The 27,551-nt window shown below is 38.2% G+C and overlaps 3 protein-coding genes across 6 annotated transcripts in view; 2 read left to right on the forward strand and 1 right to left on the reverse strand.

The window, feature by feature from the left end:
* Nucleotides 1-764: 764 nt before the first annotated feature.
* Nucleotides 765-1,382, forward strand: LOC149941285 (small ribosomal subunit protein eS28). The gene is made up of 3 exons (XM_090178119.1): nt 765-896; nt 1,070-1,117; nt 1,184-1,382. Exons 1-3 carry the CDS (start codon nt 873-875, stop codon nt 1,304-1,306), a joined length of 195 nt encoding a protein of 64 aa, XP_090034245.1. The 5' UTR covers nt 765-872; the 3' UTR covers nt 1,307-1,382.
* A 363-nt stretch (nt 1,383-1,745) lies between these two features.
* On the forward strand, nt 1,746-5,981 carry LOC149941286 (lysosomal dipeptide transporter MFSD1-like). 2 transcript variants are annotated; one of them, XM_090178266.1, is made up of 14 exons: nt 1,746-1,780; nt 1,834-2,068; nt 2,133-2,233; nt 2,299-2,408; nt 2,474-2,529; nt 2,600-2,743; nt 2,818-2,976; nt 3,053-3,168; nt 3,234-3,288; nt 3,361-3,406; nt 3,466-3,574; nt 3,636-3,913; nt 3,992-4,106; nt 4,302-5,981. In XM_090178266.1, the coding sequence occupies exons 2-14, from the start codon at nt 2,035-2,037 to the stop codon at nt 4,491-4,493; spliced, it is 1,515 nt and encodes a 504-aa protein (XP_090034392.1). In that variant the 5' UTR covers nt 1,746-1,780; nt 1,834-2,034; the 3' UTR covers nt 4,494-5,981. The 2 variants fall into 2 exon arrangements, 1 of the variants encoding a protein (XP_090034392.1); XR_016481255.1 differs by having other exon boundaries at nt 1,759-2,068; nt 4,302-5,411; nt 5,446-5,981.
* Nucleotides 5,982-6,434: 453 nt separating this feature from the next.
* The window catches only part of LOC149941287 (DNA-binding protein RFX6-like), a 28,692-nt gene continuing 7,575 nt past the window's right edge, over nt 6,435-27,551 (reverse strand). For 2 of the 3 annotated variants that reach the window (XM_090178264.1, XM_090178263.1), the window contains 10 exons: nt 27,387-27,500; nt 27,281-27,330; nt 27,050-27,209; nt 22,072-22,210; nt 20,808-20,902; nt 19,854-19,968; nt 7,383-7,505; nt 7,146-7,313; nt 6,806-6,940; nt 6,435-6,729 (listed from right to left, as the gene is read on the reverse strand). In XM_090178264.1, the coding sequence (XP_090034390.1) occupies nt 6,596-6,729; nt 6,806-6,940; nt 7,146-7,313; nt 7,383-7,505; nt 19,854-19,968; nt 20,808-20,902; nt 22,072-22,210; nt 27,050-27,209; nt 27,281-27,330; nt 27,387-27,500 (1,233 nt within the window). In that variant the 3' untranslated portion in view covers nt 6,435-6,595. The remainder of the gene's footprint in view (nt 6,730-6,805; nt 6,941-7,145; nt 7,314-7,382; nt 7,506-19,853; nt 19,969-20,807; nt 20,903-22,071; nt 22,211-27,049; nt 27,210-27,280; nt 27,331-27,386; nt 27,501-27,551) is intronic. The other variant, XM_090178265.1, reaches the window with a different exon arrangement.

Genomic DNA, 27,551 nt, shown 5'->3' on the forward strand with positions numbered 1-27,551 from the left:
TCCATTTCATCAATATTCGATTTACTTTTATTTACAATTTAGAAACTCATAATTATATAGTCAGAATATTCCCATAACAAGCCATAACCACAACTGTCCACAACACCTGTAAAATAATGTAAAGTACATTAAGCCTTTGACAAAATATGATTTCGTCAATTAGAATTTTTTTATTTTTAATTAAAAGATTATCTGCTGCTTTTTATTCGGGTTTCGAAAGAATGAATTGACTTATTTACAAATTATAATTAAAATTTACTTTATTTTAAATTATCACAGCCGAAATATTCGAGAATCACGTCAGTTTACCTAAAATTCTCTATGCACGAACACGTGACGATTTTTTAATTTATCACCTAATCGACAGGTGTCGCTTAAAAGTAGTACCACCGGAATACGGAACAAATACCGGCTGTCTGCTTGGCGTCGCCTCCGTATTAACCGCCCGTAGAATCTTGGGTCTATTTCTTTATTAGGTGAAAACTATTCGCTAGTTTTGGAGTAATTTTTAGGAAACAGCGAGCAACTTCAAAATACAGTTTGGCTGTTATTGTATGGAAGAAGTTGGTAGTTTGGGGTAAAAGGTGTACTCTTTTCGTCCCAAAGCGAGCTAATAGTTTTGGCCTACTATGTCTATGGCTCTCGCCGACACGATATCGTGGGCCTTTCAAAAAAAAAAGATTGTCCATGTGGAAGCACTGATGGGAATTTCGACTTCCGAACACTGGCAACACAGTAACACCATTTCTATGGTAACGCTGATTCCAATCGTACCATTCATTTTCATTTCGCTGGCAACGTGGTCAATAAAATTTCGTACTTTGCCATCCTCGTTTTAAAAGATTTGAATTTCATTAAAATCTTAGTAAATAATGGACAAGGTTAAAAGAGCCCGAGTAAGTTGCTTTTGAGCAGATACGATTTTCTACCAATACAAAAACTTCATTAAGGAGACTCAGGCTTATGTTTTTTATCCTTTAAGCCTTGGTCCCTTAACTTTTTGGGTTAAAAATATGTAGTATTTCAGATTCCAAAATTTCAGTTCCCTAATAAAAATTTGTTTTTATAGGTCACCAAGGTTTTGGGTCGAACAGGATCTCAAGGGCAATGCACCCAGGTAAACCTTTTAAATGGCAAATCTTAAATTTTGAACCATTATCATTTTACTATTTCACTTTTTAAGGTTCGAGTTGAATTTTTGGATGAAACAAATCGTTCAATTATCCGTAATGTAAAGGGCCCTGTACGAGAAGGTGACATCCTAACGCTACTTGAATCTGAAAGAGAAGCAAGAAGACTGAGGTGAAAGAAAGCCGATGTTTATTTCATTTCTATTGTAATTATGGAGCTGTTGTAATAAATATTGGCAGTTTTGTCCTAAATGTTTTGCAAATACTTTTTTATACACATTGATTTTGTGATCAAAGAACGGTTAAACAAAATCATTTTCATCTTGATTTTTGTTTTGGAGTAGCATTATCATTTTTTTACCTTGGCTCAGTTGCTGAATGGTGACTTTACAGAGTGGTTATGGCTTTAAAGCTCTAGTTCTTAATAATCTTGGGAGCACAGAAAAAAGTTGACTGTAGGAAAAGTTAGCTAATGTTGCTTGGGAGTAATTTACTAGCAAGTTTATAATGTAAGAATATAAACTGAAATATAAAATTGCAAGTTTTAATGATAGGAATTTTCATTTAAAAAAAAACGATTCTATGGGATTTTTAAAAATTGCTATATTGTGACGTAATAAGGAAAATGGCGACGTAGTAGGCTTTTAAAAGTAAGTTGCTTAATCTTTTTTGTGAGTGTTTGCTAACTAAATCCTTTTTATAGAAGATTGAATTATTTGACCTATATGGTGGTGTAAGTTGTAAATATAGGAGTAGGCTGTAGGATACGTTTATACAAAATTACAGAAGCAATCTGCGCAAAGGCTTAGTGTAAATGTAACCGAACTAACGTTTGACAGTTTGAGCAGTTCTAACTCTGGTTTGAGAATTTGTACCCATTGGCTGGGGCTCTTTCTTGACCAAAATGTGCAGCTTTATTGGATTCGATGCGCACCACGGTAAGAATTTCAATTGTCAGTGATTCTATGATAAATCTTAACTTCTCAAATAATACATTTATAGGTGCGTATCGCTTTGTCATCTTATTTCTCAATTGTTTTTTAACATTGGGTTCCTACTTTTGCTTCGACATGCCGAGTGTATTGCAGGCTCAGTTCCAAGGGGTATTTTTAATTTTTAGTTGCTAATTGGAAACCAATCATTTCTTAATTAGTTACACAATTTTTAGAACTATACTTGTGATTTAAATCTTACTATGAGCAATGTAACCTGTTGTGAAGACTGTCTGGCTATGGGACCAGATCAATTTAACTTGCTATATGCGATATATGCCTGGACGTATGTTTAACTTATTTAATATTAAAGTTTTTGAACGAATATAAAAGGTATAATTTTTTTTTTAGCAATGCAGTTGTTGTTATAGGGGCAGGATTTTTGGTTGACAAACTTGGCAACAGACGTAATATTTAGTTTTTTATTTACATAATATCAAAATATGACATAGTTTTTACATTTATTATTCCATTTAGTTGGAATTTTCTTGTTTTCTTCTTTGTGCGTCATTGGATCTTCTATATTTGCCCTTGGAACATACATGAGAGGCACAGATGCTATGCTTCCTCTTATGCTTATTGGGCGCCTCTTATTTGGTGCTGGAAATGGCTCTTTAACAAGTCAGTCCCATAATGATAGAAAGTAATTGAATGGGACTGTGTGTGTACACTATCTCATGGGTTAATTTTTTCAGTTGTTCAGAACAGAATAACTTCATTTTGGTTTTTGGGTAAAGAACTAGCTTTAGCGTTTGGTATTACGCTTACGTTTTCAAGGCTGGCCAGTGTGCTAAACTTTCTGCTGACGGATACTATTTATTCTATTATTGGCCTAACGTGGACTCTCTGGGCTGGTAATTTTTTGACTATATTGTTGTTATTTCTACAATGCTTGGGGTTAAGTATAAAATTTTTCTTGGAACATTTTAGGAGCTCTGATATGTGTTGTAGGATTAATATCTGCAATTTTCTTAAGCGCAATGGACAAATTTGGAATGAGGCAACTGGGTAGAGAATTTGCAATATCTTCTGATTCAAAGAGAATGGTTGGAAAAATGTATTCAGAGCTCCTATCTTAGGAAGTTTATTAATTTTATAATGTCTATATTAGCACTTTTTGGATATTCGTTATTTCTCAACTTCCTATTGGCTGCTGGCGGTCACAGGTAACATAACCACCTCTTTTACGGTATAATATTTTTTTTTTTAATAAATTAATAATTACTATACATTTTAAGTGATGTTCTTCTACAATGGTTTATTTCCCTTTGTTGCTGATGCAAGGTATAATTCTTCCTGTTTTCGTATTTTTTTAATGTGTTAAGGTTTTTTTTTTTTTACAGCAAATTTATTCAAGACAAGTATGGATATGACAAAAAACCTGCCTCATTCATTGCTGGATCAGTTTATGATGTTTCAATATTGCTCTCTCCCTTCTTGGGGGGCTTGATTGTAATTATTGGTCTCATTACAATGATACAGTTCTTGAATGCAAATGTACTTTTTTTTGTAGGATGTTGTTGGGAAAAGAGGATATTTAATATCTGCATTTTCAATTTTAACTGTACCTGTGTTTGTATTTCTGGGCTTCACAGAGTTTCCGCCTTTAATTTCGACACTCTGGCTTGGATTTACCTACTCCGTTGCTGCAGCCAGTTTATGGCCTTCCATTCCTTTGGTTGTATCTCAGTCAACCCTAGGTACAGCTTTGGGTGTGACAACTTCAATTCAAATGATTGGAACTGGAGTTTCAAACGTAATAGTCGGAGTCATTCTTGGAAAAAGCGAAGAGTAAGAATCTTTGTTTTTACATTAAAACCTTACAAGAACCTAACATGGGTTTGGTTTTAATTTGTTTACAATGTTTAGTTTGTCTCATGTTGATGAACTGCGACGATGGAAATTTGTAATGGTTTATTTGCTGCTGAATATCATAGCGTGTTTCGTGTGTACTATCGTTTTGAACCTTGTTGATAGACAAAAAGTAAGAGTAGGAATATAATCTCATACCTCCATCTTGGAATGGTAATTGCGGCCAAATTCCATCTTGAACTCATGGATAAGGCGATCCCTATTTGTTCTCGGGATAATATCATACGCAATATGGCATTGCAAGATTGGAGCTATGAATTCCTGGTAAGAGCTTAACTTCATTGGTATTTTTGTTAATTCTCTTCAGGGTGGAATTTTGAACATCAGTCGTAGACAAATGCAGGCTTTGCTTCGTCACTCTGAAATTGATTTCCCAGCTAATGCATCAATGGAGCAAGAATCTTACGAACAATCAGATCCCGCGTCAATCCCATACTCTAACGAATATATTGGAGATCGAGATAATTTGGTGCCTAGAAGAATACGAGCAATTTGCTGATTGCTCTGATCTGATGTAAAACTACAAATTGTGATAACTCTTCAATTTTAACTTTAATTTTTTATAAGTCTGTCTAGTTAAGTTTACTGATGGCATTTTTTTTTAAACAATATGAAATTATTTATCTTAGGGTTAATGGGTCAAAATGGGGTACATTTCATTGCTAGAGCTCTACAGATTATTTTTCAGTAATTGAAAAATTCAAGTCATTATTAAAGCTCAGTCAGTCAGATATTTGCAGTATATATCGTTTAAGATTCACCTTGCCTTTAAAAAAAATTATGTTTGTGCCAATTTGTTCAGATTTATATATTTTAAAGGAATGGTAATAATGAAAATATTGAAATATCAAAAGTATTCTCCGTAGCTGTTATAAACCCGTAAACCTGAAGTATATAGTTATTATATCTTAAATGAATTTATAAAACGATTTGTGCTCATAAAGTTTAGTATAGTTGATTATAAAATGGGGTAGTAATCCTTAGTCTTTTAATACTGTAATATAGAATAGTCGGGTGTGTATTTAAATGATTCACTTTTAAACATTTTCTACTTTTAAGGAGTGCGTTGAATGTTTTATAAAATAGGAAAAGCTCTGGTGTTGATAATAAGGCAATTTCAGAGGCGATGCTTGAATGATTTTAAAATACCAGCACTATGATTTTAAGGCTGATAGTTTGTGTATGTCTTTGATGAAACTTGAAATGCATTTCTTTAATCAGATAGATGAAACGTTGAGCTCTAAACTTATAATCAGAGGTGTAGGATACAGGAAGGGTATTACCCTTTCCAATAATTTTTCTGTGATGGGCAGTTAATGTAAATGAACCCTCAAAATGTCAGTTCAAAATGGATTAAAAGAGATAAAAGGCTTAATAAACAAAACTAATCCCATATGAGAAACGTGAACAACTTCCCGTAATTTGATAATTAGCCTGTTCAGTTTGCATAGAGCTATGTAGTGGCCAATGCGAGAATTTCATAAACTACCTAATTTTTGGCGTTAAGCGGAAAATGTACTATTACAAATTGTAAATCAAAAAGCTTATAAGGTTTATTGGGCTGGTTGCTAGGGGTTTGCGATGTTTGCGAGCATTCGCTTAAATCGAGTACTCGGCTCATAACTCGATAAGACTTGTCTAGAAACTCGCCAAACTTTCCGAGTTTAAAATTTGTCCAAGGTAAAACTCGATAAAAACTCGTTAAGCAGTTTTCGAATTACTGAGTTTCAGGCTATGCGAGCACTCGTTTGAACCGATTACTCGAATCGAGTTCGAGTACTCTGATCAAAAATGGAAAAACTCACAGAGCTTTCGTTCTTCTTATCGAGTTTCAAAAATATTACGTCATAACTCTCCACCAATCAGGGCCCACAAAAAACATTCGAAATCATATTTTATCTTCTACTGGTTTTTTATTGGATCATGTGACATATTTCGAATTTTGAATTGTAATGTGATGTAATAATAATAATAATAATAATAATCAGCTAGCATTGGCTGTGTTGTTTTAAGTTTTACTTTTGGTTTCAGAAATAAAATAAAATACAACGTCATTTCTGATTAATTTCATTAGAAAATAAAAGTTAATATTTCTTCCAACTTGTCAACTTTAACTTAATAATTAGTATTTCAATCATGGAGGAAAGTGATGAAGTGATTTAACTTAATTTAATGGAGTCGTTAAAAGCCTAAAACTCATTAAGGCCTCGAAGCTTAGAAAAGGGTTTATTTTTAAACCCATAAACTCCCTAGGTTTTTCAAACTGGAAATCGATAAGAAAATTTTTGAAAACTCGAACTCGACTTGGTAGTCAAAAATTGATACTCTGGTTGCTACATAGCTCAATGAAGACTGAAAAAGCTAGTTAGCTTTAGTTTTGTATAAAAATTTCTAAACTTTCCTATTTTAGTTAAATTATTATTTTAAATGCATTTAAAACTTTACCAAAAATGGCAAATTGTACCCTGTAACCCCCAACTTCTCATATATTCCTACACCCCTGGCTAAAACGTTAAAACAGATCTGACTTTTAATTATCCTTTTTAATCATGTTTAATCTCCGATTATGTTTATAAATAAATAATTTACAAATAATTCCATTTATGACATAATTTCATTGTAATTTGTATATACTGGGTTGTATGTGTTTCGGTAATGTTCAGCTGCTATTTGCGAATTGGCTGGGTAAGAATGTTGAAGGTATGCGACTGTTGAGCAAATATCACCTTTTTCTACTGAAAAATTATGTTTGTTAAGAGAGAGAGGGTTTAAAAAGAAAAAAGAAGATTGTCATTAAATTATTTAACTCACCATTAGCTTTTGTAATAGAATTTGTCTCGTCATAGTTTGGAACAAGGATTTTTTCATTAGGAAAGTGAGATAATGGTTTAGATTCTGATAATCTCAAATTAGAGTATATTTCTTGAGTTTTGGAAAAGTTTGTAGCTGAAAAATATGAATTTTAGCTTTTAACAACATGATAGTATACTGAGGGGTCGAACATTTGATCAAAATCCCATATAAAATGTAGATCAAAATCCAAGAATTTAATTCCCATAGACTTAGCATGACAAATCAACAATAAAAATTCAAATCCCGTTAAAAAAAGAGGCAAATGTCCGACCCCTCGTAGTATACATGTGCCACTAACATGATACAGTTTCTGTTGGAGATAATGGTGGTGTTAAAATTTCGCTTCTCTTATCATCAAAATTTTGGTTTTCAACGTACAGCAATTTTCTCTGCGCTTTTAAATATGATTCTTTTTTGTTAGCCAGAAAGCAGGAACTTGGATGGCAAGAAAATAGTAATATTTTCTCTATATATTTAGAAAACATCAGTATTTTAAAGAGAGAATTCGTTTTTATTTTCAGTGTGTTTTTTCTACTTGGATTCATCATGTGAATCTTCAAACCATTTTCTATTTTCCCTTCTTTTTCCTTTTCTTCATGAGATTCAACAGCCAAGAAAATATATTCGTCAATCATCATTCTTAAGAGGTGAAAAGAAACTAAAAAAAAACATGACATTTTAATTCAAAATTTGGCGCTTTAAATGGTCGCAGAATCGTTTGAATTTCGGAAAATTAATAGAGTTTGAAAAATGCTAAAATTTTATTGGTCGAATTTTAAATATTTTTCTGTGGACCTTTTAAATGATTTTTTTATCGTCAAGCATGCAGTGATAATTGATTTCTGGGTGCGTTTAGTGGCGGACTGGCCATAGAGTGAACCTTCCCGATGCCAAATGGGCCCCATGGACCGTTCATGCAGTGGGCCCCCTTAAACATGACAGCGTTATAGTTGTTAAGACTGGGGCCGAGGGGCTGATCACTCCGCGTAATCGGTGTACAGAGCCGTACCTTTGACTGTACTAATGGGATTACGCGTAATCTTTGAAGTCCCTGCCTTTGGCAGTGGTAATCTAAGCGTAATCCGGTGTACAGATTTTCTAAGAGTGGTTAGCCCCTCGACTGGGGCCCTTTGTCTCCTGGCAACCATATAATTTTACACCCAGTCCGCCACTGGGTGCGTTCATTTTGAGATTTTCCCTCCATTTTCCTCCGCCGAAAGACCCGAGCAATGGACGAAGGTAATGACGGACGAGTGGGATGCCGAGGGTGACAAAAAAGATGATAAATAAAGGCGAGAAAGATAGTGTTTAGCAGGTGAAAACAATGGAGAAAATTCAATTACCTTGAACCACGTCTTTGCCGTAGAAAAAATACTTCCTAAATTATTAACACTTATAAGCGTGATATATCTTGAACATATTTACATAATGACCTCGGTGTTTTTTATGGTAATTTTCTTGGTTTCCTATTCCCACATTGGTATTAAGTCATTTGGACCCAAAATGTGACGGTGCACATTTTCTAATTGGAACCCAGTCTCTAAATTCAACGGTTCTCGAAATATATTTTGAATAACCTTGAAGACATATTTCAAAGTCTCTGAATTTTCTCTCATCAAATGACCCCCTGTGCGATCTGAAAATATTAAATTCCTAGCAAAAATAGATTTTGAATTATTAGTAGTGGAGCATTTTTTGTGTGGACACCCTGTATGGGAGCGCACAGTGTTAAGAGAGTATGATTATGAACTTCGATATTTACAGTGGATCAAGGAATTTAACATTTCTGCCACTAGGTGTAACATAGGCTAAAGGTGATTGTCATTAGAATCTTCCCTTGACCTTTTAAGATATATGAAAACTATCTATATCCGGTGGAAAAAATGTCTCTATACATTTATCTATTTAGTTTTGGTGTAGTTTTATGTAGTTTTTTATTTATATTTCAACATTTATGAACAGCATTTAGCACGATATTATAAAGTGGGTGGTAATCTTACTTTTCCATGTAATTCAATTTCACTGTTCTAATGGGCGTTTCTTTAAAAATATCTTGAAAATATTTGAAATAACTTTTAAATGGATGAAAAATAAGAATCTTCATGGGCCACACCATTATTTGAAAAATCTCGTTGAAAATTCGATCAGTTGTAGCGGATTCTATTCCGTACATCCGCAAATTATATTATGCCCTTTCATTTAAAGAAAGGGGTTCGCGGGGAATAAGTAAAATTCAAACGCTGGTGAGGCCCTTATTTACACGTATTTAGATATTTAAAAACTATTTGTAGTTCTATCCTTCCGCTGTTACATTCAATAAAATTATACTACACGAATTTTTAATGTGTAGTTAAATTTAATTGAACGTATTTAGATAAAACATACAAATACTAACTGACAAGATTAATTATGTCGCCACATTTTTCAATCAAAATAAAATTCATACCGTAGATGGAATTACTTTGCCTTAACATTGTTTTGCAATGTTATTATAAGGTATTTATGGTAATATGGCGTTTGTTTTTGGGCTGCACTCCGAGTGCTTCGAAAATCGTTCCTTGTCTCATTGGGCGTTCGAAAGTAGCTCCCGAAGAGAATCGGGTTTTAAATATGGGGCGTTGATAAGTTGTTGCTCCGAGATCGATGACGGAGCTATGGCATTGGGAGCAACATATTTTTGTGAGATAATATGGAGGCAGTCAAGTAAGAATAGTTACGAATTAATATTTTATTAAATTCGAGTCACCATAATCATTTTGACAGTTTAGAAGCCAAGTATTTGCAATTTATTAATCTGAAAATTTACTATTATGTTAATAGATTTTCGTATCGGATATATCTTGTTTAATCTTTAGAGAAACATTATCAAACATTGATAAACCTTTATAATAATAATCAGCTAGGCTAATACCCAAGGCACCACCTTAGGCCTAAGTCATCAAGCGACTTTTGAAGCCTTTAAAATGTAGCATAAAATTGTCAACGAAAAACTGCTCCGAGAACCATAATGTTTCTCATTGGGAAATGGCTCATGCATGCTCTCTAAACTTCTAAAGGAACGAGGACGTCTAGCTTAAAAATGTATTGATCCCAGCGGAAGTTGAGAGCAGTTTCGTAGTGGGCCAAAGTAAAACGCCATACGTATACTATTATAGTGCTTCAAGGGCACCTATCTAGTGCCAAATTAACTATGTGCTAAGAGTGTTGCAACATAGAGCCTCAGACTCCTCATTATATAGAGGAGGGAAATCGCCGGGCCTCGACGTACGCCCCCTGTCCAATAATTTGGGGCCACTAAAGGACTCCTAGCACAGGGTCTCAAGTTATTGAAATCCGGTACTGCACATATGTGGTTTTTCAATTTTAAAAAAGCACTCCAACAGACGCTTCAATAAAACATCTTCAAGGAAATCACCAAGAAGTAATATATCCGAGAGCCAGGACCTGCAAGTTACTGTTTATATTGTACTGGTTGAAATAATAGAAACTTTTCACCTGTAAGGTAAGCAACAAGTGTTTCCTTTTAACCAGGTAGCTTTTTTGACATTTTAAGGCTTAGCAAAAACACGACGTTCTGTTTACAGGTGAAAAGTTTCCACTATTTCAACAACCACTTGCAGGTCCTGGCTCTCGGAAATATTTTTTCTAAGCGATTTCCTTGAAGATGTTTTATTTAAACGGCTATTAGGCGCGAAAGATATGAAAATCACGGATAATTCGGGAAAACGTGCCACTTAGCGAAAGAGTGACGTACTGCTGGGCTGGTTCGATCCACTACCGCAGCTCTGAGATGGTGTGTACAGGCCTTTATTTATATCGGAGGCACCGGTTAAAGGTTGCCCGTTTGTGATAAGTATCTGCATCCCCAATGGCGATGTCTCACCGCTCAAGTATATCCCTTTTCCTACCTCAAAATGACTCAATTTAATTTTTTTGGGTACACTACTCAAAGGCATGAAAATAACGTTTACGCGAACGTTTCCCAATTGTGGCGCGGCGATTTTTTCCACCAGATTTAACAGCAGCTATGGCAACTAACACTAGTTACATTCATGTAGAATATAATTCCTGCAAAAGTAAAAAATTTAATGATCATTATTGGCAAGCCAATTATTGAAAATAGCGTGCCACGTAGTACGTCATTGAAATTTTCGTAAGGCCAAAACCTGGCTAGAAATTATCGACGTGACAACGCTCACTTGATGTAAAATTACCTTTATAATTATTTACATTTCAAATTAGGCAACTTTTTAATGAATATATAATTAAAAACAAATATTTGCCGATAAGGCCGTATCCAGGATTTCATTTCCGTTGGCATTTCAACTGTGCACCCCACCCTGAGATTTCAAAGAAATGTTAAGTTACGCAACCCCTTTATCCCCCCTCCCTTAAATACACCCTTGGAATCCGAACCTGGGTATTTACGACGTTTTGAAAATCTCGGCCAGCTGCAGTGTACGTACACTGTTAAAAATAAAGGTTTTATTTTAGACCTTTAAAGTGCTTAAAACTTTTTCCAATATTTAAGACCATTCACGGTTTTATCATAAACCATAATTAAACCTTCTGCTCCCCAAATTCAGCCCTTTTGTGGAGTGTTTAAGTACTTATTTTACACTCTTTTATCCATTTCACTTCATAAACAGTAAGAAGTTAATCCTTTTTAACTTTATTTTCAGTCCTTTATAGGCCCTTATTTATTTAATTTTTGTGATTATTCATTACGAGTCAATATATTAACCATTACCATGACCAGATTAGGCTAGTTTTCGCTCGGGAGAAATAGCAGAAAGAGCGTCCCTGAAGTCTTTGAACGAAGGGAGTTGTCACGTAAAGTACCTGCTATACACATTGCACGAATTCTTGAGCGCCTATATTTGGATTATCATAGTTTGACACCTTAATCAATATCCCCTATATTTAAAATCTGTTATAAAATTTTTAAAGACTTCACCTTAGTTAAATAATCCTGGTGATTGGAATATCTTCGCATTATGTTATTTTAAAGAAAATATTAAAAAAATAAATAACTTAGTATTCAAATACTAGTCTCGAAATTGGTCCAAATCATTTTTTTCTTCGTTTAAGGAAATTAAATGGGTATTCAAAAGGACTAAATGTTAGAACATAACTTTTTTATACCTTTACCACCAGGACTGGAAAAGGTTTATTCTTAGGTCTCGTTCCTTTTCAATACCCCAAAAGGTATTGTATTAAACATAAAAGAGTAAAATGGGTCTAAAATAATTGATTAGACCGTTTTTAGTAAAAAAATGGTTTGAAATAAATTAAAAGTCCAATTTTGGTCGTTTTATAAACCTTTATTTTTAACAGTGTAGAGGGGATGCAAGTCGACATTCGTGTTCTGATATGCACGATTATTTCCGTCCGTTTCCGATCTGTTTTATTTCTTGCCAATTATTTAAATGCATTTCCACTCCTTTTCTTTTCTCGTCTATTTCTTCCGCTCATTTACGTATCGTTTAATTTATCGCCTATTATTTCCGTCCTTTTCCGCTCCGTTTTATTCTATTCTTAGTAATTGGTAATATTTTCGTTCAATTTTCAAAGCACTATGCAGTGTGCTAGTATGGTGCATTTTGAGTTTTTAGTATATTTTGTGAGATCTATGAAGTGCACCCCTCCACTTTTACTGCGCTTTCTTCACCCATTCGTGTTAATGATTCTTCTATTCCGTTCCGTTATCCCATTTTCGGGTACTTTCATTGAATACCGTTAAGTTAGGACGACTCTTCGAAATCTTTTCTCCGATTTCGTTTTGTTTTTCCCAGAATTGGAAAATCGGCCCCGATTTGGTTCCGCTCCTCCACCTCAGTAGTTATAAATTCAGCATCTTTCCAGCTCTTTACAGCAGAGCACCAAACAAAATAAATTGCGGCATTTTGAGGGTCAAAATGTTTTTATCGGAATTAAGGATGTTTTCAAGTTCAATAATGATCGCGCGAAGAAGTCGGTACAAACCATTTCAGAGACTTATCGTATAATGGCAACGTTGAAATTTTGGTAACTCTGCCAGTGGCGGCTTAAGAAGGTTGGGTCCCCGGGCCGGCAATGTTTTGTGACACCACCCAGGACCGTGCAGAAGTTTTCACGGGTCCTTCGTTTTGCACCCCCCTCGAGCCCAAAAACATTCTTCAAGTTGAATCGTTCTGATTTGCACCCCCCCCTCTTGCTTCTTCGATGTCACCACCCCTGGCTACCCTGGACCGCCCCCCTAGCCCTCCCTTACGCCGCCACTGAACTCTGCGCTACTACATGTATTAAATATTTTAGGCTACGCACTTCTGTTAATTTTATGACGTAAGCCTCGTAATTGAAAAAGTATTATCCGGAAGGTCATAACAACAAGCAATAGATCTCGAGCTTTAATACCTACCAACTAATAGCGTTTTTCATTTGACTGCCCTTAATCGCACCAACCAACATTTCATCTTCCATTTACGTGCTCATCAGATCTGATCCGATCAATAAATGCGTGTTCCACTTATTGCCTCTGAGCTCGCTAGAAACCAATCTGTCGATCGGAGTGAGATCAATTACGTCAACGACGAATTCGGAGCGAGTCTGAAGGAGTCAATTGGATAACGCTACACTCTTAGAAAAAATGATCCTATGTTTGTCCAAAATTGTACAAAATATTCCAATTTGGAATCATACGAGTAATGGAAACCCAAGTTTGCCTTCTTAAAGCCAAATATGGATCCTTTAAAAAGAAAACATGTCAACTTTAAACATTATCCATTTTCCTTCAAAAACCAGATAGTTTTTGGACAGCGGCTGGGGGCAGGAACGATTAAAAAAAAACAGATGATGTTTTTTGACGACGGTCACCGCATCCTCTCTCTCTGATCTTATTCGAGAGATAGCATGCATCGACCTTGCCCTACATAGCGCGTTCACCCGGCACTTTATTGGAAACGAGGGTCCACGTGGCTTAGCTCGAAATTTTATTTCAGATCTTGGAAAAATCACTACGACCTATATCTTTAAGGTAAGTGATTTTATACTTATTGAAGTATTTCGGTTTACAGCACAGCGTTAATTTTAAGCTGAAAACTATGTTTCTAAAAAAATAGAAAATGCTTCCATTTTGTAACAATATTCAACAAAGCAAAAAGAATATTTTTGATCAAAGACAGGTCCGAGAAACCTGTTTCGTTTATGCTGTAGCTAGAACGTTTGTTCGCGGCGGCTCAAGTTAACCCCCTTTTTGTGAAAGGTTGTGAAGGGGGACATTCCTTTGGTCATTGTACAGGCACTGGCAGGTAGTCGGCACGCTGAAGCGTTCGTGTCGAGATCGGGCCACCCCCTATTTGAGAGTGTGGGGCGCGCAGCTAGTTGCGCGCATACCGTCATATCCGACCGAAACCTAAATGCTCCTAGAGCTAGGTAAACGGAATTCGACACTCGATGCGCGTAACCAACCTAATCGTGATGCGTGTCGTACACATCGGGAATGAACAATTATATCATTGCATATCAGTACTAGAATTTATATTCTTCCAAGGCTGCAACTGAGTATAGAAGAATCATCACTCATATATGAAACAAATATTTATTTTTCCGAATTAATATATATATTTTTTATTATTTTATTTAAAGTCCAATAACTGCCACTCCAACTCTCTGTTTAGGAAATGAAGACTTCACCACATGTAAATGTGACGTCGAAATTGAAAAAGAAATATTTGAAGTTTCTACAATCGAGCGGCTCTATTTGCGGATTTTTACGCTTTCCAAATGGAACTTAAAAAGACCCGTCGCGGAACATTAGAATATTTTCAAAAAATTATGTTTAAAATTAGTGTAAATAAAGTAGCCCCATCCATAATTACTTTTGTAAATCAAATGCCCAAATAAAAAAAAAGATATTTTGTAAAATTATTGCAGTTTTATTTCAACATAAATTCCATTAAAAATACTTTTTTAAACTTTAAATGTTTCTCTTTCAAATAAATTTTTTTTAATCTGAATGTGGCTTTTTTTCGAATCCTACAATGCCCGTCCAAAAAGGGGACTCTGGCCCGTCTAAAAAGGAGACTCTGGACCGTCCGAAAAGGGGACTCTGGCCCGTCCAAAAAGGAGACTCTGGCCCGTCCAAAAAGGGGACTCTGGCCCGTCCAAAAAGGGGACTCTGGCCCGTCCAAAAAGGAGACTCTGGCCCGTCCAAAAAGGGGACTCTGGCCCGTCCAAAAAGGAGACTCTGGCCCGTCCAAAAAGGGGACTCTGGCCCGTCCAAAAAGGGGACTCTGGCCCGTCCAAAAAGGAGACTCTGGCCCGTCCAAAAAGGGGACTCTGGCCCGTCCAAAAAGGGGACTCTGGCCCGTCCAAAAAGGGGACTCTGGCCCGTCCAAAAAGGGGACTCTGGCCCGTCCAAAAAGGGGACTCTGGCCCGTCCAAAAAGGAGACTCTGGCCCGTCCAAAAAGGAGACTCTGGCCCGTCCAAAAAGGGGACTCTGGCCCGTCCAAAAAGGGGACTCTGGCCCGTCCAAAAAGGAGACTCTGGCCCGTCCAAAAAGGAGACTCTGGCCCGTCCAAAAAGGGGACTCTGGCCCGTCCAAAAAGGGGACTCTGGCCCGTCCAAAAAGGGGACTCTGGCCCGTCCAAAAAGGAGACTCTGGCCCGTCCAAAAAGGAGACTCTGGCCCGTCCAAAAAGGGGACTCTGGCCCGTCCAAAAAGGAGACTCTGGCCCGTCCAAAAAGGGGACTCTGGCCCGTCCAAAAAGGGGACTCTGGCCCGTCCAAAATGGGGACTCTGGCCCGTTCAAAAAGGGGACTCTGGCCCGTCCAAAAAGGAGACTCTGTCCCGTCCAAAAAGGAGACTCTGGCCCGTCCAAAAAGGAGACTCTGGCCCGTCCAAAAAGGAGACTCTGGCCCGTCCAAAAAGGGGACTCTGGCCCGTCCAAAAAGGAGACTCTGGCCCGTCCAAAAAGGAGACTCTGGCCTGTCCAAAAAGGGGACTCTGGCCCGTCCAAAAAGGGGACTCTGGCCCGTTCAAAAAGGGGACTCTGGCCCGTCCAAAAAGGAGACTCTGGCCCGTCCAAAAAGGGGACTCTGGCCCGTTCAAAAAGGAGACTCTGGCCCGTCCAAAAAGGGGACTCTGGCCCGTCCAAAAAGGGGACTCTGGCCCGTCCAAAAAGGGGACTCTGGCCCGTCCAAAAAGGGGACTCTGGCCCGTCCAAAAAGGAGACTCTGGCCCGTCCAAAAAGGGGACTCTGGCCCGTCCAAAAAGGAGACTCTGGCCCGTCCAAAAAGGGGACTCTGGCCCGTCCAAAAAGGAGACTCTGGCCCGTCCAAAAAGGGGACTCTGGCCCGTCCAAAAAGGGGACTCTGGCCCGTCCAAAAAGGAGACTCTGGCCCGTCCAAAAAGGAGACTCTGGCCCGTCCAAAAAGGAGACTCTGGCCCGTCCAAAAAGGGGACTCTGGCCCGTCCAAAAAGGGGACTCTGGCCCGTCCAAAAAGGGGACTCTGGCCCGTTCAAAAAGGGGACTCTGGCCCGTCCAAAAAGGAGACTCTGGCCCGTCCAAAAAGGGGACTCTGGCCCGTCCAAAAAGGAGACTCTGGCCCGTCCAAAAAGGAGACTCTGGCCCGTCCAAAAAGGGGACTCTGGCCCGTCCAAAAAGGGGACTCTGGCCCGTCCAAAAAGGAGACTCTGGCCCGTCCAAAAAGGAGACTCTGGCCCGTCCAAAAAGGAGACTCTGGCCCGTCCAAAAAGGGGACTCTGGCCCGTCCAAAAAGGAGACTCTGGCCCGTCCAAAAAGGGGACTCTGGCCCGTCCAAAAAGGGGACTCTGGCCCGTCCAAAAAGGAGACTCTGGCCCGTCCAAAAAGGAGACTCTGGCCCGTCCAAAAAGGAGACTCTGGCCCGTCCAAAAAGGGGACTCTGGCCCGTCCAAAAAGGAGACTCTGGCCCGTCCAAAAAGGGGACTCTGGCCCGTCCAAAAAGGAGACTCTGGCCCGTCCAAAAAGGGGACTCTGGCCCGTTCAAAAAGGGGACTCTTGACATTCCAAAAAGGGACTCTTGCCCGTCCAAAAAGGAGACTCTGGCCCGTCCAAAAAGGGGACTCTGGCCCGTCCAAAAAGGAGACTCTGGCCCGTCCAAAAAGGGGACTCTGGCCCGTTCAAAAAGGGGACTCTTGACATTCCAAAAAGGGACTCTTGCCCGTCCAATGGTGGATTAAATAGAGTTCAAATCTGAACCACTTTTGGTCAAAATCTGAACCAATATCTCCAAAAATGAAAGACTACTCGTCTAATTTGGATAAATTTAAAGCCATAAACGGATTGATATCTCTTTAAATTTGGATAGCTAGATCCATATATCCATCCAAATTTGGACGTAACCTTAAATATCCAAATTTGGACCGAAATGTGTGCTCTCACAGAGTCAGTCATTCGGATCCTTTTTCATCCAAAATTGGACAACATTTTTTAATGGTGTATAAATGCATTTCTAAGCTGAAACTTCCAACTTTGGTATAAACAGAATTTGGAATAAGCAGACAACTTTAACGCATTAAATTTAAACCTCGCTCGGATAATTTTGACTAAAATTGAAACTACGCACGAACCCTATTGCTTTAAAATGTAAAATGCACTTGGAAGGAAGCGGCAGCTTAAACTTGTTTTTTTTTAATATTTTCTTTGGTTAAGCTAGTGCATATTTTCAGGATTTTTTAAAACTACACAAAATGCGCGTGCCCTTAATTTAAATGGGTAGTTTTTCGATAAGTATTCATCTTAATATACTACTTAATATACTACTCGAAAAATGTATCAGATGCGGGCGATCGCTGACTTTTTAAAAGTATAAAAATTAGTTTTCATACTGACTTTCTAAAACTATTATATTAGTGTTGTAAGTCGGAAAATTTTCCGTATTTTTCCGAAAAAAATAAAAAAAAGTTTTCATTCCGTGATTAGTCTAATATATTGTTTGCAAATTGAAATAAAGCGGTATTTTCGCCTCATTTTTTCGAATCTGAAAGTAAAACTAAACCTCTAGACTAGTTTAAACTGATTAACAATGTAACGCTATTAATGTTTTGTAGTATGTTTACTGATATTAGACATTTTATATCGATAAAAAGTTAAACACATTAAAAACCCTTAAAAGGTAGTTTATGTTTCAAATTTTTATTTTTCCGATTTGCGGAAAATTTGCCGCCATTCGGAAGTTTCCGGAAAATTTTCCGCATTTTATTTTTCCTTAAAATGAACAGCACTATATTATATCGATAAAATACGGTTTATAAATAAGTTTCAATAACCGCACCGCCATTCTATCGGCTTTAAAAATAACTTAGCTGACGACATACGTCACCGAAGTCACGCTTTTTCGTCTTAAACTTGGGGTACGTTCAGTAACGCTCATCAAAAACATCGATGAGTAATCGATGCCAACATCCGATGCTCATCAAATAAACCATCTCGGAGAGAAGGTTTTTTTGATGTCTTGACGTCAAACGCGTCGGTGTTTACAGTTTAGCTGGCGGAGGAGTTATAATTATACAACTGTAGTTTTAATCAACAATTCTACTGGTTTTATCAAAGGCCTATCATTTAATTGGAATGCCTCAGCTTCTGAAATGGCCATTTTCGCTTTTTTAATAAAAGACTGATCGTTGCAACAATAAAGAATATTGTCGTCAACAATTTCGTCATTTACCAATTCATTAATTATTGAAAATAATATTTTTGCGCTTCCTCTGATTTTTGGGCCCCGTAACAATTATAGGCACCATCTTGAAAAGCAGTGCTGACTAGAAATAACACCGTTCAGTAACTTCCTACGTCACTATGAGGACAAGCGCTCATCATGGAAACATCAAGTAAAAAGTGATTTATCCCAGATTCCCACTATAGCGCGCGTCACAATTAATTTTTCTTTGCGCGCGTCAAAACGTTTGTGGAAACCAAGGTTAATTGAGCATGTGTCAGATATTATTGAAACTCACTTATTGATATGCTGGAAGCTTCAACTGTAACGCTAGCGCTAAATTAAATTAATTTGAATTATACTTTATACATTACTTATTATAAGTTTAAACTAATTTAAAAAAATTCTATAATTCAAAATGTTTCGGTCCCGAGTCGGTGCTCGAATCCGCTACTTCCTGATTCCAACACGAGAGGCGATCGTCCATTTTTATATTTAATTTTAATTACAGGGGCCGGTGGCGCAATCGTTGCAGCTGGGAATTCCAGTCTACCGATTTGTATATAGAGTCACTTTTCAGTGCCTATTTTAAGGAATTTTTAGAACTACCCAAAACCAGAAATAAATTAAACTAAATTCGGTTGGTAATTATGTCAATTTAAAAAAAAAGTTGTTAAAACGAATTTTACCACTATCCAAAAACTGAAACTTCCTGGGTAGTTCTCAGTTTTATAACTACCCAATTACGGGAGAACTGCCCACTAAAATAGGCCGTGTTGCGTGCTCTTTTAACTTTATTGAGTTTCCGGCATATTTTTCTTCCGTGGTCAAGCCATTAAAGTACAATCCCGCCTACGCACCCTCCCCCCTAAAATTGCAGGTGTCAACCTACCAGGTTCATTGCATTTGTATTTGTTCAGCTAAATGGGGATATCGGGCAATCTGGAACCAAACCAGTTCTAGTCTCTTATTGGAATATAATATTGATAAATATTTAATACAATGGAAAAGTATACTAGAGTTCGAGATGACCTTTGGCATGTTTAGAGAAAAACTCTAAACACTCAGTAAACCTTCCTTTTCTTAAGAAAAGAAAACAGGTTATTTTCCAAAAACAATTAAGAACCAGGCCTTAAATAGGCACATTATTAACACATTTTGAGGGCCCTATTGGAAAGTTTTTTGAAATTTTGGGGCCCCCAAGTAGGTCCAAAATATTTCAACGTAGGCACGTGCCTACCTGCGCCTAGCGCTGGTGACGCTACTGGACGGCGGAAAAATATGATTGTTTTTGCGTCTTACACTTGGACGAAAGCGTACTTACCAAAATTTTCGGAATTATTCAGCGTAAGAAAGTGTGATATTCTACAACACAAGAAGGACCAATTCAACAGAAAACGTCTAGCTTTTGCTCTAAAGTCTTTTGAAAGTTCGTTTTGCTGTAAAATAGAAAAAAAAAATTTAAATGTTTTGGGACTGTATAGTTGCCGTTTTCCATTTGACTGCTCTCGAGATCGCCTTGCCCCGTTCGACATTTCGTGTTTGATGTTCTCCGATCAGTTTTCGCGCGTTCCATTTACTCAGTGCCGCATTGTCCATAAGGCTGACAAGGGTGAGACCTTATGGGGATGTCGACTCTGTCAAGGGGCTCAAAGGAACTCGAAGGCTAAGCGCCCTGCCACGGGTTAATACGGCACTACATTTGCTGCTCCGAGATCGTTCGAAATTAACTCGCCGATTTCTACATATGGACGTATCGAGATCGCTCTCGGAGGAAGGTATTTGCGTGTTCCAACGCACTCGGTTTTCTCTTTGCAAATTGTTTCAGAACGGCATTAAAGCGCTTGAATCTTCTAAACATATTTCATTTCTTTTTCAGTGACATCCTTAACCTCCTAGGGCGTTACTTTTCGCCTGTTCGTTCTGGGATTTCGGTGTATGGTAAGAAGAGTAGCAAATGACGTCATTTTAGCAGATATTTTCTTAATAAGCAGATGATTTGATCAGTTTACTCTCTGTACTCCGATCTTCTTTTGAGGAGGAGCAGAAAGAATAGCCCTAATACTCCGAAATAGTCGAAAAGTTTAGAGGCAGAGTTAATGTCATCCTCGAAGCAGGACAATAAAAAGTGTTTTTGGGAAAAAAGAGTACACATTTAGTCCGAGAACCAGCGACAAGAAACCACCTAATGACGTCGTAGGCGGATTAGAAGTTAATCACGAGCAGTCAAATGGAAAACCATATAAGAGCTTCGCGAGCTCTGACCTGCTAATCGTACCTGAACAATTTGATCCCGGAACATATAATCCACCCATTCTACAAAGTGTTCAACAGTTTCTCCTCTTCGTAACTGGCATTTCATTTCGGAAAAAACTTTGAAAAACGGCCAGAATTAATATGATTTTTTTAATATGTATTTGGAAAGAGGGGATAAGAGCAGGGCCGTAACCAGGGGGGGGGGGGGTCTTCGGGCCGTGCAGACCCTGAACCGTATGGTTGTATGTACAATTTTTTATTTTTATTTTATTTGTTTCCATTGCGTGCCCCCCTTGAAATCAAATCCTGGTTACGGTGCTGGATATGAGTATTAGCGCGACTAATAGGCACTTAAATAAAACCAATTCACCAATTCACTAAGGAGTATTATTACACAGAACCCGGTCGAGCAAGCTACTAACAACGTCAAGTGAGTCTAAAAACCTCTAAAAACAGAGTGTTAGGTTTTAAATCTGGAATCTAATAATGAAAATACACTAAAAGGCGTTAAACGTATAAATCAAAAATGAAGTAGCGAGCCAATCTCATGTAAAAACTACCAAAAATCAACTTGCTTGACTTTTGCTCTGATTTTAAAGTTATTTTGTTTTTAAACTAAACAAAACCACATTGAAAAAATTATTTAAAAATCGGGAATGTAAATGAATTAATTATAAGCTTGTAAAACTATTTTTACCGAAATTTAATAAATACCGTACATATTTAAAAAACCCGAAAATAGTAATTTACATTTAATTTCCGTCATGGATGGCGTATCGTAGATAGCAAATAATTATTTTGGCCAGGGTATCGAATCAATTCCACGCCTCTCTTCGTTTTACGCCGATTCGGTAGATAATTCCTGATAATCCTAAAAATTGGAAACGTGTAACCCGCGAGTTCGTAAAAGCGGGTAAATCAAATCCCCTCAAACCTTTGTACATTAAAAGTGAATTTGGCTTCAAAAAACCAAATGGGGTATTCTTGGGACATTTTTCGAGATTTTAAAAGGGGCTTTTTTAAATGGATTTTCAAGATTGTCGAAACGATAAAGACATCAACCTTTCGGCGTAACCATTTCTCGTCCACCCACGATTCTACTCTCCGCGTAACACGGTAGCAAATTTATGTACGAAAGCGTTTAACATATAAGACGTCGCAGCTCCGCGACGTTCTATATTTTCTAAATGGATCATTTACCGTTCGACGGTAAAATCTCGAGCTGGTCTCTTTATGGAAATGCTATAAAAGCCCTGACTGCGGCAAGGATTTGCGCGAAAACTTACCGGCACGTAATCTCTCCTTTTCGCTTCGATCCGGCCAGACAAGTTCGTTTCTCCAAAGGTACTCCGTTGCTTCGATATTTTCCAAGTCCCCGATCAAAGCGTCGACCGAGTTTCCGTCGTCGAAAAGCGGCCTCATTGTCTGTAAAAATGCCCAGTTTTTTATTCGGAGGTGTTTCATTTTTCTTTCTCTGATCACGTTACTCGCGAAATATTTAAACTACGTTGAATCAGTGGCGTTGAGAAGGCGGTTAAATTTTAGTACAGAAAAAGTTACACCCAAGGGGTGGGGGGGCACGGAAACCCTTTCCTTGTCTACGCCACTGCGTCGAATGTAAGACTTTGCGCGTACTTTAAAAATCATTGGCTGGCAGTAGCGCCGCCAGGATTTTTTCTCAAGTAGGCACCGATGAATTTAGAGGCCCCCCTCTACGCAATAATTTCAATCGATAATTTCACGTTTTTTTCTTTTAACTAAACTCTCCGTTTTGAAAGAGTTCGCCGTGTTTCTTATTGCAAAAGTATGTGAAGCTAAAATTAAATTAATTTTTTCACTTGTCCCCCAGTCTAACCAACATTTAGATATCCAATAATCCCATATTTTAAATATTAAAATCGTTTTACCCAATGAATGACACTCTGCGATTAGAGCTCTTCCCAAATTCATCAACCACTAACATCGGATGTTCTTTTAAATGATTCGATAAATCTCGATTAATGGATTATGTGGCCAGGTTGGAAAGTCTATCCTCTCGAATTGTTGTCCGTAGACGCGTTTCAATTCTATTCAGGAACTGAAACTCCTTTCAGAAATAGTATTGGCCACGGGAATACAAAGAACAACTTTATAGTACTTAACTAACAAGGAGACGACCCGAGGTGTAACGCACCGATTTGGTTCAAACTCGGGGGTTTGGTAGACCTTCATGTAACTTGAAACACCCTAAAGGGAAATGTCTCCATAGGCAACCGTTTTGCCATGGCAACCAAAAATGTTTTTGAAAATACAAAATGGAAATTTTCCTATTGAATATAACATGGGAATCTGACCAAATGTAAGGGTACCCCTGTAAAGAATTTAATCAACTTCGAACTTTTTCATTATTTTCTTATTTATATTTTCTATTTTTAGCATTTTCAAAAATTAAAATTTTTTTACAGGGGGTACCCTTAATATTGGTCAGATTCCCATGTTTTTTTCTATGGGAAAATTTCCATTTTGTGTTGTAAAAAACATTTTTGGTTGCCATGGCAAAACGGTTGCCTATGGAGACATTTCCCTTTAGGGTGTTTCAAGTTACATGAAGGTCTACCAAACCCCCGAGTTTGAACAAAATCGGTGTGTTACACCTCGGGTCGTCTCCTTGTAAGTCGGGAAAGCCACCTTCCATCGTCATTAGATAGTGATAACAGTCTGTTACGATTTTCAAATTTTTCGATTTTATTAAATTTCTGGCTATTTCAATTTGACCTTTCAATGAATCTAGGTCGAAATAAAAGCGAGTGTATATTTGGCAGTGGGCTAGGACGTCATTTTCTACGAGAAAGTTTTCCGAGTCGGGGTCAAACGCAGTTATTCCTTTAATTAGGCTATTATTTTCTGAAAATCGGTTTTTCATTTCTGATATAGATTTATCGATTATTTGGTAGATTTAAGGTCTTTGTTTCAGTGTCTCGGTTTCCTGTTGTACACGTTACCACACTATGCTTTAGTCTTTGATTAGGGATTATTTTTCGTTTTCTTAAAGCTAAAGGTGCAGTGTTGCGATCGGGAACCGTGATAAAAACGGATTCTGCTAACTTAGAAGCTTCGTCCCAAATTAAGTCGAATTTTGTAAATATTCCGACAAGGAGTTCGTTATACCTAATATTTCATCTAAAGCCGTAATCAAAATCAAGTTAGTGAAGTTTTGTAATTGCAATATGTACCCTCGACACTCGGCTTACCATTTTCTACCAAGTTCTCCAATGCTAATAGAACAGAATCAAATCTACATCTGAAGTAATGAAGACCTTTTTTTTGCTCCACCACCTAGTGTCGCAGCTTTGCGGCATTTTAAGAACTATTTCGTAGCCCAGCTCTTTTTGAGAATTATCAAAACAATCACTCCTAATAACTGAATTTCTTTGGAAATTATAGATCGCTTGAACTAGTCCGAGTAATTCCCTAACCGAGACTTTATTGGAGCAGCATTCACCCAAAACTAAATTTAAGCGATGGGCATAGCAATGGACGTACGGACAATTTCCACCTACTGCCTTCTCTATTTGAACCCTCACCCCTTTTTACGTGCCCACTCATTACACTGGCCCCATCATAAGTCTGAGCAACGCAATTTTCAATTTTCAGTCCATTCTTAGTCAAAAGAGTAATATATATAGCCAAGCTGATGCTTTCAGAGTCGAACTTATGCAAATCTGTGTATGCTAAAAATCGCTCTACTACGCCAATTTCCTTTCTAGTATACCTAATGCAAACACTCAGCTGTTCTACTCCCGCATTATCTCTAGTCTCATCGGCAATTACGGAAAAGAAACCACCTGATTTATTAACCTCCTTTACCATCATTCGCCTAACAAAATTTCCACTAAGGTTAATCAGCTCATTTTGGACAGTGCTATGTATGTATTTAGAATTATTTGGCATACATTCGCACTTGGCTTTTAAGTCGGGACAATTTCTCTATAATAAATCTAAAATTTCTACGAAATTGCCCCTGTTCCCATTTTCATCGTCCGACCTATGTTGGGCGCACAGTACTATTATCTGCACGTGAGCAGCTAAGACATCTCTATTTATAGCAACGTCTGTTTTATGATGCTGATCATAAAACAATACTATTGAGCCTCGAGATTTCGATTCCAAATAGTCTGAATATTTTTTATAAGACTGTTGGTGTAAAGATTTAGTCGAAGTAAAGTGTTCTTCGAACTTTTTGGCCATATTTTTCCAGTCCGAAAACCCCTCAATAAATCCCGTATTTCTGCCAACTAAAAAATGCCGACAACAAAAACAATAAACTTTATCGTTTGATACAGAATATACGAGCATTTGGTATTTGGTGTACCAAGAAGAATTGAAGCCTCGGTTTTTACCAACCATTAGGGTTTTGGGAAAAAACGCGAGGTTAGGTTGAACGGGCAGACAATCCTTATCTAAACTAATATCTAAAGCAATTAATCGTCTTACGTTTGAATTGTCTACCTTTGCACTCGAGATGATTAGATGATTCAACCAAAATTTCCGATAATTCAGAATATGGAACTACCTCCTTAGCCGGACTAACATCGACATTGGGTAAACCGTCAACAACATTGTTTTTACTGTTTTCAGTCTCTGTAAAACCTAGAGTCTCCTCTGAATTCAGTTTATTGAGCGCAGCTCTCTTAGCAGCGAGTTCAATGGGAAAGTTTTGTCCGTCGGTCCGTCCGTCCGTTAGTAAGTTTCAAAGGAGGGGGGGGGGGCGCACGATAATTGAGCGGAGCGAGCGAAGCGAGCGTAGCTCTCTTAGCAGCGAGTTCAATGGGAAAGTTTTGTCCGTCTGTCCGTCCGTCCGTCCGTCCGTCCGTTTGTTACAGAATATACGAGCATTTGGTATTTGGTGTACCAAGAAGAATTGAAGCCTCGGTTTTTACCAACCATTAGGGTTTTGGGAAAAAACGCGAGGTTAGGTTGAACGGGCAGACAATCCTTATCTAAACTAATATCTAAAGCAATTAATCGTCTTACGTTTGAATTGTCTATCTTTGCACTCGAGATGATTAGATGATTCAACCAAAATTTCCGATAATTCAGAATATGGAACTACCTCCTTAGCCGGACTGACATCGACATTGGGTAAACCGTCAACAACATTTTTTTTTACTGTTTTCAGTCTCTGTAAAACCTAGAGTCTCCTCTGAATTCAGTTTATTGAGCGAAGCGAGCGTAGCTCTCTTAGCAGCGAGTTCAATGGGAAAGTTTTGTCCGTCTGTCCGTCCGTCCGTCCGTTAGTAAGTTTCAAAAGAGGGGGGGGGCGCACGATAAAGAGGCATGGTATGAGCCACGGGTTGCGAGAGAGAGAGAAAGCGAGAGGGTAGAGGGGGGGGGCGCTCGGCGGGGATAGGAGCGAGTTGTACGGGAACGTTTTGTAGAGAAGTGGAGGGGGATGGGGGCTCTGATAATTCGCAGCAATTTCGCAATATCTCGAAAACAGTAATTGATGAGGGGAATCCCTTCGAGGGTTTTTTTAATTGAGAGATAGGGAAACTGGCAATGGTACTATAGGCAAAGTCATTGACATTATCTATATTTCCACCGATACTCGCGAGTATTTAAACGAGTTGCCACTTGGTGTGCTTGTTAATTTTACAACATACTCAGGTCCGTCGTTATACAACAATCTGATACCGATCCCACCAGTCACCGTTTCGTTTAAAAAGGGGCCACTTGTACTCGTAAGCAATTCCCACTGCAACTTGCTTACGCAATCAGCATTCATCGTTCCCATGGCTTAACACTTGAGCAAGCAGTTGTTGATCTCGGACCCAACGAATTCGCTCTCGGCATGGCATACGTTGCCGTTTCGCGCGTAAAAACATTGGACGGCATAATTTTCGATCCCGGATTTAACGTCCTTCAGTCTTGTTTCTTCCGTATGTATTAAAAATTGTTTACCGGCTCTGTAGTTTTTATCGTGGTTTTGTCCATTATAAAATGTAGCTTTCTTATACTTAAAATGTTTGAATCAAAGTAAAGGAAAAAAAACTCGCTACTTGAATTCCAGCCATTACGCGCGCTCCGCTCAATTTTGGGTCGAGAACGCCCGTTTCGGGGTTTGAGACGCCCCAGTTATTTCCCATATTTCGATGGGAGCTCTAATATAGTTTCATATATGGACTTATTGTATTGGGTACTAAATTTACCTTCGATTTATTTTCGTATGTTCACCGAGCTTTTACCGCGAGAAATGTAACAAAAATTGAAGGTTTTTTTACCGACCTGAATTAAATGGGCGAAGGCGACGTTCCTTCGTAGCATTCTCCCGAAAAATTGCGCCACTTCTTGTTTTTTGGTCCTCAGAGTGGCCGGTAAGTTTTCCAAACTCGTTTCCGCGAGTTTCGCCCATCGATAACTCAAGTTTAGAATGTCGTTTAAAAGCCTGAAAGGAATGAACGAGAGAAACGTCACTTCCGCGTAACGAGCGTCTTTCCCCAAAAGATAGATACCAACTTTTCGGACAGTTCCTGACCCGTATTCGGAACGAGAATGTCGAGTAGAGTCTGCGCGATTCGGGAATAAATGATAAACCAGATTGAGGATAATTTTCGAGTCTTACTTTACAAAGTATCCAATCGCAGAGGACGATGATGTCGCGGACTAAGTCATTTTCCATTAGCGATTTGAGGTGTTCGGGCAACCCTTGCCAAAAATGGACCAGGAAGGAGCTCACCTTAAAAGGTGAAAGGATTCCGTCATTTTTGATGGAGAGAATAAATTGGGA

Source organism: Leiobunum rupestre, chromosome 6, assembly GCF_980474605.1.
Source record: "Leiobunum rupestre chromosome 6, qqLeiRupe1.1.hap1, whole genome shotgun sequence".
NCBI lineage: Eukaryota > Metazoa > Arthropoda > Arachnida > Opiliones > Sclerosomatidae > Leiobunum > Leiobunum rupestre.

What these genes read in the sequence shown, in the direction of transcription:
- LOC149941285 (XM_090178119.1), top strand. Translation starts at nt 873, where the DNA reads ATGGACAAGGTTAAAAGAGCCCGA. An exon ending in ACAAGGTTAAAAGAGCCCGA is followed by an intron (nt 897 to 1,069) that starts GTAAGTTGCTTT and finishes TTGTTTTTATAG; the next exon opens with GTCACCAAGGTTTTGGGTCG. An exon ending in CTCAAGGGCAATGCACCCAG is followed by an intron (nt 1,118 to 1,183) that starts GTAAACCTTTTA and finishes TCACTTTTTAAG; the next exon opens with GTTCGAGTTGAATTTTTGGA.
- LOC149941286 (XM_090178266.1), top strand. Translation starts at nt 2,035, where the DNA reads ATGTGCAGCTTTATTGGATTCGATGCGCACCACG. An exon ending in TGACAAACTTGGCAACAGAC is followed by an intron (nt 2,530 to 2,599) that starts GTAATATTTAGT and finishes TATTCCATTTAG; the next exon opens with TTGGAATTTTCTTGTTTTCT. An exon ending in AACGTGGACTCTCTGGGCTG is followed by an intron (nt 2,977 to 3,052) that starts GTAATTTTTTGA and finishes GGAACATTTTAG; the next exon opens with GAGCTCTGATATGTGTTGTA.